Consider the following 12,386-nt stretch of genomic DNA (forward strand, 5'->3'; position numbering starts at 1 on the left):
TTATTCTGTGAATATTTCTACCTGTTGCCGTTATTAATATCGAGCATAAATTTTAATCAGGAATACATTACGCTTGTTGTATAGTTAAAATCTTACCTATTTGTTTTATTTGTCGTTAAGTATAGCGGCAACAGAAATACATTATGTGTGAAAAAAAAATCCACTGTCTATCTATGTCCGTATCTCGCGAACCCTGGTAGCTAGCTGGTAGGTTCGTGAGATACGGCCTGGAGAGTGGAGACAGACAGACAGCAAAGTCTTAGTAATAGGGTATTGTTTTTAGTGTATCATTGGGTACGGAACACTAACAATGTCGAAATGCATTGTTTCGATTACATTACTGTGATAATGAATTATTGTTCTGTGATCTATTCTTTGGCGTGGAAAAGCTACCTACATGGGACCATGGCTTACGGTGTTACGATATAATTATATGACGAAGAAAATAAAACAAAAATATCCTACATCTTTTGTTAAAAAATATTATTGTTTATTTAGGTATAATACAGATCAGACTTTTTATTGGTCAAACATTATTTATTTTCTTTAGATATTAACTTATAAGTACTGATTATTATCAAGGCGACTTAGACAGGTACGTAGTATCTGTAAGCGACTCCATCGTAATTACTGGATTCGAGGGACTGAAAAAGAGAAAAATATATAAAATAACATGTTTCATAACACATTGCATCTCAAATCTCTCAGATTTTTTTCAATTTGTGAATAATAATGTTTAAGGTTGAGTTGCTCCACCTTACTTTAAACGAAACTATAACCATAACCAGTGCTTTTGCATAGAGTTTGTCAGACTTTTGAGTTTGTGTAAAGTAAGATGTTGCAATCCAGCCTAAAGGACGTAGCACACTTAGCAACTCGGAAAGGGATCGTACCCGTATCAACTCAAGGCGGTCAGTATTTTTTGTTTGAAACTCCATACTGCAATGCACTTATCCGCACCGTAACGTAAACGCGTCAACTTGCGGTTGACAGCGCGCGAAGCTGATGACAGCTCGCGAAAGACTACGGTGTTGATCCCTTTCCGAGTTGATAAGTCTGCTATGACCCTAAATGTTCTTCTGTACAACTTGTTTGTATTAACTTACAATTTTAAGTTGGTCAGGTGAGAACTCTCTCTTCATGGTGACCTTTCCTTTGCTGCCGTAGTCCTGGACCTGGGTGAAGGTATCTCCATCGACCGTGAACACTGAGGTGCACTGAAAAATTAAGTGAAATATTATAACTAACTAAACAAGTCTCAAAGAAAGACTGAGCAGTAAAGTTAAAAAAGTTTGAAAACTAATAACTTTCATACGAAAGTGATAAATAAATATGTATTATTGATCATAATTTTACTATTTGGCGAAACTGTCTTCCTCAACCTCCTCGGCCTCGGATCTTGATCGGCAAGATATTTGGGGTGTTTAAGGCCAGGTAGCAGAGAAAATGGCGAAAATGAGGTTTTCATTTTTCATTTTTGAGGTACTAAACAGTAAAATTAAAGGCTAAGATTTTTATTGGGCATAGTTGAGGATATTTTATAGGGCTATTAACGGATGGAAACACGATTTGATGAAGTTGACTCGATAGAATTTATTCCCAAAGTTACCTCTATTCGTTTTCTATTACGGTTTTATTTTTAAAATAAGCGATTTGAGGTTCTAAATCTTTTACTAAACTAAAGTTCAGAAATAACTTGAGGGCTTTTAACGGATGAAATTTTTATATTGCGTCTTATTTAGTTACAATGTTAAAAAATGTGGAAAAAATCGTCCATGACGGCTTGGACAATCTCAATCAGTCGCGCGGTGGCGCTTACGGAGGACGGACGCGTGTCAGTTTTTTGGCCGTGACAGTTCGCGATTTGTCAATATTTTTGACAATAATGACTTTGATGAGTCACAGTATAATAATATCAGTGTTACTGGAGAAAGCTTAAATTTTTGATAATTAAGAATTATCAATTTTGTCTACCTATTGAAATTTAAATCGTTCGCATCCTTTTAAACGAAAAGACTCTACTCATGATACATAGTACATTCCTCAAATATGAGACAAAACCAATGAGTTAAAATTACACTTTAATAGTACCTACATACAATCGTCTTACACTCTTTAGAAGAGCACACTGACACAAATAAATAATAAAAAATACTGTCTAAGGTCTGTAGCTAAAGGTCTAAGCTGTAAGATAGAAGAATCTTCTAGCCAAAAAGATGGCAGATGCAGCAGATGACAACGGATTTAAAACTGGAGTTCATATGACTCCTTGTAGACTTGAGTCTCTAGAGCGTCCCTTCCTCCACCATGCGTAAGAATGTTTCAAAATACTGTCTAAGGTCTGTAGCTAAAGGTCTAAGATGCAAGATAGAAGAATCTTCTAGCTAAAAAGATGGCAGATGCAGCAGATGTCAACGGATTTAAAACTGGAGTTCATGTGACTCCTTGTAGACTTGAGTGTCTAGAGCGTCCCTTCCTCCACCATGCGTAAGAATTTTCAAAAAAATACTGTCTTAAGGTCTGTAGCTAAAGGTCTACGCTGCAAGATGGAAGAATCTTCTACCCAAAAATATGGCAGATGCAGCAGATGTCAACGGATTTAAAACTGGAGTTGATGTGACTCCTTGTAGACTTGAGTGTCTAGAGCGTCCCTTCCTCCACCATGCGTAAGAATTTTCACAAAAATACTGTCTAAGGTCTGTAGCTAAAGGTCTAAGCCGTAAGATAGAAGAATCTTATAGCCAAAAACATGGCAGATGCAGCTGATATCAACGGATTTAAAACTGGAGTTCATGTGTATCCTTGTAGTTTTTAGTCTCTAGAGCAGTGGTTCTTAACCTTTAAGTCATGAGGGACCTTTTTACCAAATTTATGTTTTGTCAGGGACCACCTCATAATCGGTCAAAACCAGTTTGACTGCAAAAATCAGTTAAAAGTGGTTTTGACCAAGGTGTGCAAGTGCACATCGTGGACCACTTGGAATGCCTCCAGGGACCACCAGTGGTCCGCGGACCACCGGTTAAGAACCACTGCTCTAGAGCGTCCCTTCCTCCACCATGCGTAAGAATGTTTCAAAAATACTGTCTAAGGTCTGTACCTAAAGGTCTAAGCTGCAAGAAAAAATAATCTTCTAGCCAATAACTTTAAAACTATAATTTGAACGAATTTTGCTATTAGTGGACAAATATCTGCTCGTTCGTTCGTTCGTTCGTTTAAGCCAAATGACGTCCACTGCTGGACAAAGGCCTCCTCCAAGGTTTTCCACAATGCACGGTCCTGCGCTGCCCGCATCCATACTCTCGACTCTCTAAAGCACAACATTTATAAAAATTTTGCTGCGGTAATGCACTCCAGGTAACAGTGTGTGATGCTCATTGCTCATAGTGATTTTCGATACAGAGCCCCGTACATACGTTATACATAAATTATGGAAAGAAAACACCCAGACCAATACAAACAAATATGTATGCAATTTTAGTGTGATATTTTTATTTATTAATAAACAAAAAGACTGAACAAAAATGATGCGTGTACTGATTAATGTAATTAACCACATACAAAGCTTTGTGAATTGCAACAACTATATTTTATTATCCAAGCTCTAAATAATCGCTACTACGAGTAACTGATCATAAAATGTTTTTCCAATCGCTCAAGCTCCCGAGGATCTACCGATAGGTCGGGTGACGTAATCTTGAAACTCTTTTAGCCGGCGCGGAACTTCCGTAAGGTCGGGTGACGCCACGCCTCTTTGAACCGTGTTTACTTTGGCAGTTATATTCTATATTTATTCGATTCTAAAATATATTCCCAAAAATTTTGAAAGTTGTTTTAATTTGTATCACTTGGATATGATTTGTATTAGAAAGTGCTGTGAGTGTGACGCTTGAACGGAAGGAAGTCAACCTAACCTAACCAACTGCGTATTTCTAAACTGCGTATTTCTATACTGTGTAGCCGCGAGAGCTCTTTGGCGCGCTGTCTTCGGCGAAGTATTGCGTGCGCAGATTTTGACAGCGCGAAATACCTACTTTAGCAGAAATACCAAGCCTTAAGTAAGATTTTTAAATCAAAGTTGTGTTATCCTCCACATACAACCTTATGCTAAGTTTGAAATTACCTTAAGTCCGTTTTTCATCGTCTCGTCAAAAGGTACACCTGGCTTGAAGGGGACCTCCTTCTTGAAGGAACCTTCGGAGAGGGTCATGACGTATTCATCACCCTTCTTCTCCATTTTGTAGTTGGGCTTGAAGTCCAGGAACGCACCCGCGCCATCACCAGAGGCAACTGTAGGGATGTTTTAATATAATTTCAATAGCGATTTTCTCTGATACTTTTTATGATATCTTTATATTGGACTAGAACTTAGTAGTTAGGTAGGATATTATTTTTTTGCTAGAAAATACCTACTGATTTAGGTACGATTACTAAAATCATCATACTGAACTTGAGTTTCATAGTTTATATGGACAGTTTTGTTGGTAGGTATGTTTTATTTAATTTAATTTAAATAATTTTAAATCCATACCAGCTTTGATGAACTCATCAAACTTCTCCTCCTTCTCAAATTTGTATTCCTTGCCAAAGTACGCCATTGTGAGGATGATTGTTGGAACAAACTGTGGAAATGCAATTGGTGTTCTATTTATATTTGCAATCTCCCTATTATCTTTATTGCAAAATCGATAAAAATCTTTATCAATTTATTGTTCGTTTGATCTACCCTAAAATCTATGGGTTTTCTTGTATCGGCTACAATTTTGCTTTGGAGATAAACATCTATCATTTAGTTTGGGGCCGTGATAACGTACATCGTGTTCCTAAGGATCTTGTATTATCTTGACCTTGGCCTATTATCTATTCAGTCCATTTACTTACTTTATAAGTTTGTTAACAAACAAACACATTCATGTTTTTTTTTTTCATGCAAAACTATCTCTGAAATATTTCCTACTATTCTATCTCCTTAGTAACAGTGTCTATAGGTAAAGATACATTTTGCAAAGTTATGCATATCTTCAGAACCTAATAACGCCCCCGGGACTACGGGTGTCTATGGGCGACGGTAATCACTTACTAGGTATACCATCAGGTGCTCGTTCGCCTCCTGTCCCATAAAAAACCTGCTTTTTCTCAGGGTTGGCAGGCTACTACCAAACTTTTTCAGCCCATTTGGGTAAAATTTATTTGTGACGTCTCTAAGTAGGTCGGTACACCTAAGAGATGAAGAATATTTGTGTATATCCGTGATAACTGGCATTTATTAATGTAACTAATAGCAATTTTACTTTGGCAAACTTTCTGAATGTCCCTTAACTTTAAAGATTTACCTTATTTTACACGAATTTTCAAGTCCCTTTCAAGACTAACTCGCTCCAAAAGTAGGACACATACAAAGAATGTAGTCAAGTAGACTTTGCCTAGGATGACCTAATTTGATAGAATGTCTGCACTGGCTACTAATGGCTAGTAATAATTACTTTTCTGATCAATAATAAATATTGATTATCAAAAGCAATATGATAAAATCTATCGATAGCAGAGCAAACCGATAGGACCATCGATTCAGTAGGTACCTACCTTATTTTCGATTTGTGTGCGAATTAGTTCTTATCTAGGATCTTTGTTAAACAGGTAAAAATTAAAAATAAAACGATATTATAGTTTTTATAAATATTCAATAAATTACAACAGATATGAAGTGGAATTGTGTAAAGCAATCGTAATCATTTGACAGTTCATAACGTACGATAAAGTCAGTTAAACAAAGCATTTGACAGAATAATCGTACGTTATGAACTGTCAAATGATAACGATTGCTTTACACAATTCCACCTCAGATATTTTTCACTGGTCAAACATCGATTCTCTTTAGAAATAACTTATTCTAAATTAGGCGGGCACGTAGTATCTGTAGGCGACACCGTCCCATTTACTAGATGTGATGGTCTGTAAAAAAAATTCGTCATCTAGAACCCAACGTTTAATGGGTAGGTAATAAGTAAAAAATTTGAACGCTAAAGCTAAAAATTTTCTAGAAACAGGTGGTAATATTGTTATTGTTAATGAAAGAATTTTCTTAGGTAATGTGTTTCCTCAGAAAAAGAATAACACGCAAGTGGAGACTAATGTAGGTAGGTACACCTACACTTCTGGACACATCTATAGGCCCACCTTAGAGTTTAGGTTTCGATGGCCCCTACCGAAATATGATTGCTAGATTGAACAAAAACTGTTGATGCAGTTTTAAACCTGATACATTTTACCATCTTTTTCGATCGTATTGTTTTAAATTTTAATTCAGAATACCATACGACATGGAGCTACGCCTAACAAGTCGGATATGCGCCTTGTTAAAGGCAATTGATTTTTGAATAAAAAACATGTTTTATCAAATAAAGGTTTAATTTAATAACGCGTGTTGCCTCCATGGGCATCTACCACAGCTCTCATACGATTAGGCATAGAGTTTATCAACCGCTCTACGAAATTTTGAGGGATCATCTCCCATTCCTCTTCTATGGCAGTTTTCAACTCCTGCATCGTCTGGGCAACTGGCTGACGAGCGCTAACACGTCTTTTTAGCTCGTCCCACATGTGCTCAATGGGGTTCATGTCTGGGCTTCTGGCTGGCCAGTCCATAACTGTGATGTTCACATCCCGAAGATATTCCCTGACGATGCCGGCCGCATGGGCTCTTGCATTATCATGCATAAAAAGGAAATTTGGGCCCACATAGTCCGCGTATGGTATCACGTGAGGTTCTAAGCACTCACGAATGTACCTTTCAGCATTTAAAGTTGGCAGCCGTGGTCCTGTAACAACCTCAAGTTGAGTTTTGAGGCTCGCGGATATACCGCCCCAGACAGTCCATGAGCCACCTCCATAAGCAACCCTCTCTAGCCTCAAAGCAGCATTGTGCGAAACGCTCTCCCTTACGTCGGTAGACCTTCTTCCTTCCATCATTGCCATGTAACACAATTTTAGACTCATCAGAAAAGAGTACACGGCTCCAATCTTGCTGTGTCCAATTTAAATGACTGCGTGCGAAATGAAGGCGCGCTGTTCGGTGGGCTCGCGTTAGTTTGGGCCCATTAGCTGGCTTGTGTGGTACCATATCGCGTACTTTTAACCTTCTCCGAACAGTTCGAGCGCTCACAGATACTCCGTGGAAGTCGCGTAGTTGGTTTTGTATCTCAATGGAGGTAAGGTGAAGATTTCTCAAGCTGGTCGTCACGATGAATCGATCCTGCCTTTCAGTTGTGACCCGAGATCGTGGCCTTCCTTGGCGACGAACAAAGCCGCCAGTCTCTAGGTACCTCCGATAAACATTTCGGACCGCAGATCGACTTAAATTAAGTTGAGCACTTACGTTTCTTTGGCTGTGTCCGGCCTGAATAAGTGCCACAGCTTGGGCGGCGACTTCAGGTGAAGTATCCATAGTATCCTCACCTTAATGTTAAGAATCAGTAATGTTTGTTGCAAAACCAAAATATCAATCACTTTTCAACCGACTTCAAAAAAGGAGGAGGTTCTCAATTCGACCCGTATGTTTTTCAAGAATTAAATCCAAGTAAACCAATAAAACCAAGTTTTTTTAGTGTTCGATTGTTTGATATCAACAAACAGGCTCCAAATTGTCTTTTGTTTCTTTAAACTCTGTGTTCGAAATTAAAAAAAAAGACTATTGAATGAAATTGTGAATGCGCCAGGTTCAAAACTGCATCAAAACTTTTTGCTCGACCTAATATAAAATTTTAGCTAGGACCAAATGAAACTGAAAATACAAGGTGGGCCAGTAGATGTGTCCAGAAGTGTATAAACAATATTCAAATTCGAAGAAAGCAGATTTCATTACCAAAAAATGCAATTCTAAAAGTATGCATGTAACTTACCAATTTAAATTGGTTAGCGGAGAACTCCCTCTTCAGGGTGATTTTTCCTTTGCTGCCGTAGTCTTGGACCTGGGTGAAGGTGTCTCCATCAACGGTGAACACCGTTGTGGGCTGCAATAACAAATGAAAACAATTAATGACAAACATCAAGTCCAAATTATTTCTACTTACTAAAGTAGGTAGGTCATAAATACTAGATTTCAGTATCTCGAAATACATAAAATTAAAAGAAAATAGTAAGATAGCCGCGATAATAGACTACTCATCGACCGCTACTATTGTGGTAAAGTAAATTATAAGCATAATATTGCTGCTTTTTGGTCTGGAGCCTGAAGCGTATTATACCTAGACCTACTGACCAAAAGGTGGATCAGAAATTAAAAATCTTTAAAGCGGTTTGCCACAAAGTTCTTTAATATACTGTACGTCGATCAAATCAATAGAAATTATTATATTTTCTGCATAAATTAAAGTTAAGTATAATCTTACCTTAAGTCCAGTGCTCATGTCCTCCTCGAAGGCCACACCAGGCTTGAAGCTGATCTCCTTTTTGAAGTCTCCGTTGGTGAGGGTCATGACGTACTCGTCGCCTTTCTTGTCTATCTTGTAGTTGGGCTTGAAGGTCAAAAACACTGCGGCGGTCTCGTCAGCGGCAGCTGTGATGAAAGAAATAAACTGAATTGTAATCTATCATTCCGTAGTGAGCAGTTCATTCAATAACTTAATTACTCGAATTTATTTTATTTACAGGATAAGAATACTCGGTACACTCGTTTCAGCCAAATGACATAGGTACACTGCTGCTCAAATGCCTCCCTAAAGGATTTCTACAACGATAGGTCTGTCCGCTTCCAGTCCACTGTTACGTGTTAACCCTTCTAGCCTTGGGAATCGAGACACAGATAGTTATCATTATTGTTACGCGGTCATATTATGCAACCGCTTCAGGATTGATGGGCTAAATAAAATTTAAAGTCATACTTACAAATTGACTTGATGAACTCTTCATAGTTCTCTTCCTTCTCGAATTTGAATTCCTTGCCGAAGTACGCCATCTTGAGGATCACTGGTGAAACAATTCCAAGTAAACTGAAAATACGCAACTCTTGACCTATTTATATTATTTTTGTATTTATTGCAAAGTCGATAATATTTTTTATCAATTTATGATTTGCTTGTTCGACCCTCTAAATCTACACCTTTGGTGTTTCGGCTTTGCGGTTTGTCATAACTAATCGCCTATATTTTATGGTCTAGATTGAAATCACAATTTCTGATGAATCAGTGGGCTCAATGCCTCAATTGCCACCAAAAGCTGACAAAAAAACTTTGAAGGAACTTAACGAAGAGATGGCGAAAAATGCTTAGCACTTCTGTACGGAATCAATAGTCGATTAAAGTCAACAGGCGCTTTCAATATACTTATTAATATGGCAAATTACGCGCTTGGGCACAAAAATGTTCCATTTTTTTTTTCATTTGGCAAAAAGCGCTGCGTGTATCAAAAGCCTGAGAGAGAATGGATGGCTGAAGCCATAGATCTGTGGCTGAAGCTATCAGGATTACTTTTATTGGTCTTTAGCGAATAAATTTTATTCTTGTTCTTGCTTATATGCAGTTATGAGTGAGATCCTTCTGCATTCTTCTTCCATTGTGATTGACTTCTACCTATCAGAGATCCACACAACGGTGGCTTTAGATTAATATTTATTACCTGCTCTAAAATCATGTAACAAAATGATGACACGTCAATAATATGGCTCCAGTATTAGCTCTAGGAACTTGTAGGTACACTTACGCCCGTATTCACAAACGATGCTTGCTTAAGTGAAGCAGTAAATCGAACGCACAGCGTTGAATAGAGCTCTGTGATTGGTCCGTGTGCGAGCACGCGCACTGTGAGACCTCATAGTAATGTTTGTGAATACGGGCGTTATCCCCTTGATGACTGAGAGTAATCACAAGCATAGAGTGATTTTATTATTATTTTTAAAGGAATATTAGTGGTAATTTGTATTGCACAAATTACTAATACTAATAATAGTCCCGTTAGCCCCTCGTACTAAACTAAATATTCTTGTGTTACGAGTGGGCATCACCAAAATAGTCGAGCGGCGGGATTCGAACCCGCGTTCCTCGGATCACGAGTCAGCCAGTCCGACCCCTTCACCGTTTAGCTATCGCGTATCGTGGCTTCATTAATAGTTATAAACATAAATTATTAAAAATTAAAACAGTATTAGGTTTGCTAGGTTATTATATCCAAATGTTTGTTATAAAGGGCTACAAGTAACATAATAATATTCTAGTTTCTTTTGGTCACATTGCAATATACAAAGTTACTTATAAGTACCTACTTAAGTATTTAACTTAAAAACAGCCTAAGTAAGGCAATCGAACTTAACATTGACATTGAAATATTAAAATCGGTCGTTGGACTTTTGACACTTATCATAATATCCTTACTTACCTTCTTATCACTACCTATTATGTGTAAGTAGACTCTACCTGAGTACAGTAAAGCAGGTGCATATGATTAGTTTCAAGGTGACTTTGGTGAGTAATAAAAAAAGATATTATATCGAAAATAATAATTTATTGGACACAAGATCCTGTCTGATTAGGACTGTTACATAACCGTTTTAAAAAATAATTGAAAACGTTTTACATTAAAATGTTAGGGAATTTCAGATGATCAACTGACGAAGTCTCTATGACCGATGTATGTACTAATAATAATCCTACCTACTTTATCTTTTCAGCAAAGCAGTGGACTTGCAAGAACATCCGAGGATCAAGGAAGATCACTGGCAGAACGGGACTATTCCCACCTCTCGTTCCCACCGCTGCAACTCCTGTGTAGCCAGGATCTACAGCTTGACCGCCAATAAAAACCCAACCAGTGAAGGTCAAGTTTGTCCCGGGGAAAGTTAACTGTCATTGGACCAGCATGCAAGTTAACAAGCTTTTAGTTAGACTCTACATAATCATATCCCTCACTAGTAGGGTAAAGAAACCAGCAATTAATGGTGGAAAACCTAACTGACTGAGTTACTTTTTATGCTTGAGAAATCATTTCCCATTTTTAACGGACTTTGTAAAAGGGGATGTTCGACTATATTGTTTTTCCACTCATACCTATTAAGTTTTATAAAATAACTATCTTAAAATTCGGTAATCTAACTTTGAAGGATTCGTGACTGTATTAATCATTGCTGGATATAGTTATCGGCCTGATAACTTTGAAATATCTAGTACAAATGGAACAGTGGTCGTATGAGGCAAAGGCGTGGCTACGTTATCAGACACCATGTTACTAACTGCTGCAAGTATACCGGGTGTACATATTTTTTTCCGCCGGGAAATTCTTTAAGCTTCCATTGGCCTATGGGAACGACCAGTGAATTATGTGGGGCTCTATATCTCGTCCTCGTCCACTAAAAGCATTGTGGTCAAATACCTGCCTTGTTATGCATAAAAAATACACCGTCAGTTTTTAGTGGGTTTCTTTCTGGAGCCTAATGAAACCGAGTTGCGAATTATTGTCGTAACTTGGACATTCGTCAGTGGCTATCAGGTGTACAATGTACATCTAGACACGATAGTACCTTATTTAACACAGGTTACGTTAATAGATCTTACCAAAGGCTGCTGTAATACTAAGTACATGGTTCTAACAATAATTATTATACTGTAGACACGAAAAATACTATTTTGCATACTACTGCGATCATTCACGAGGTTAATTCGCCGCGCTGTTTTTTATATGCTGCATAGGTAAATGTACACCCTGTATCTACATAGAGCGTAAATGATTCACGGCTAGTTAGTAGAATATTAGTTGAATATTAGTTAATTAGGTACGAAAGTTTTAATTACTAGGTACTTTACAAACGAACACTGGAACTGAGTTAATTATGCATTCGATAATTAGAGACTTTAGTCGTAGTTAATGTTTGAAGGCTGAATTTGAATAGGGAATACTAAGGTAGGTATTATAACTGTAAATACTAGGTATTTCTTTACCTTGTAATTACTAACTTTGTCATTAACGAAGACAGATTAAAGATTAAACGGCCTTATGGTATTTACTTCTGCAAACAAAATTATACTATTCACTTTTCAATCTTTAAAAACTCGACGATTTGTAAAGCATTTAGGTACTAATTTATTTAACACATAGTCATACTTTTTTTACTTAGATAGAATCACTTTTGCCTTGTATTATTGGTCAAATCAATTGAAAGTTAGCTCGCCACTTTGCAAACAGATAAACGTATCACAAAATGACTAATTTGGATATTGACTATACCCTTTAAAGATCAATCTCTTTGAAGATAAAGTTAAAGATTTTTATAACCAGAAATCGTGTCATAACTACTTACTTAATAAAATTAAATAAGCTATACTAAACATTTGATGTTTTTTTTAGTCCTGTCAAAAGAACGTTGGGATTAGCTGGATAAAATAACAAAATAGTTGAAAGCCGTG

At 37.3% G+C, this 12,386-nt stretch overlaps 2 protein-coding genes across 2 annotated transcripts; both read right to left on the reverse strand.

The window, feature by feature from the left end:
• Positions 1 to 462: 462 nt before the first annotated feature.
• On the reverse strand, positions 463 to 4,639 carry LOC135081992 (fatty acid-binding protein 1-like). Its single transcript, XM_063976742.1, has 4 exons — positions 4,529 to 4,639; positions 4,121 to 4,287; positions 1,107 to 1,217; positions 463 to 644 (listed from the first exon to the last, which is right to left on the reverse strand). The coding sequence occupies exons 1-4, from the start codon at positions 4,593 to 4,595 to the stop codon at positions 588 to 590; spliced, it is 402 nt and encodes a 133-aa protein (XP_063832812.1). The 5' UTR covers positions 4,596 to 4,639; the 3' UTR covers positions 463 to 587.
• A 1,015-nt stretch (positions 4,640 to 5,654) lies between these two features.
• On the reverse strand, positions 5,655 to 9,074 carry LOC135082243 (fatty acid-binding protein 1-like). Its single transcript, XM_063977013.1, has 4 exons — positions 8,881 to 9,074; positions 8,385 to 8,551; positions 7,896 to 8,006; positions 5,655 to 5,949 (listed from the first exon to the last, which is right to left on the reverse strand). Exons 1-4 carry the CDS (start codon positions 8,948 to 8,950, stop codon positions 5,893 to 5,895), a joined length of 405 nt encoding a protein of 134 aa, XP_063833083.1. The 5' UTR covers positions 8,951 to 9,074; the 3' UTR covers positions 5,655 to 5,892.
• Positions 9,075 to 12,386: the final 3,312 nt, after the last annotated feature.

Source organism: Ostrinia nubilalis, chromosome 21 (assembly GCF_963855985.1).
Source record: "Ostrinia nubilalis chromosome 21, ilOstNubi1.1, whole genome shotgun sequence".
NCBI classification, from domain to species: domain Eukaryota; kingdom Metazoa; phylum Arthropoda; class Insecta; order Lepidoptera; family Crambidae; genus Ostrinia; species Ostrinia nubilalis.

Coding starts and splice junctions, on each gene's coding strand:
- LOC135082243 (XM_063977013.1), bottom strand. CDS start 8,950: ATGGCGTACTTCGGCAAGGAATTCAAATTCGAGAAGGAAGAGAACTAT. Junction 8,007..8,384: donor ACATGAGCACTGGACTTAAG/GTAAGATTATAC, acceptor TTGTTATTGCAG/CCCACAACGGTGTTCACCGT. Junction 5,950..7,895: donor CCGCTAACCAATTTAAATTG/GTAAGTTACATG, acceptor TTTTTTTTACAG/ACCATCACATCTAGTAAATG.
- LOC135081992 (XM_063976742.1), bottom strand. CDS start 4,595: ATGGCGTACTTTGGCAAGGAATACAAATTTGAGAAGGAGGAGAAGTTT. Junction 4,288..4,528: donor TGATGAGTTCATCAAAGCTG/GTATGGATTTAA, acceptor ACATCCCTACAG/TTGCCTCTGGTGATGGCGCG. Junction 1,218..4,120: donor CGATGAAAAACGGACTTAAG/GTAATTTCAAAC, acceptor TTAATTTTTCAG/TGCACCTCAGTGTTCACGGT.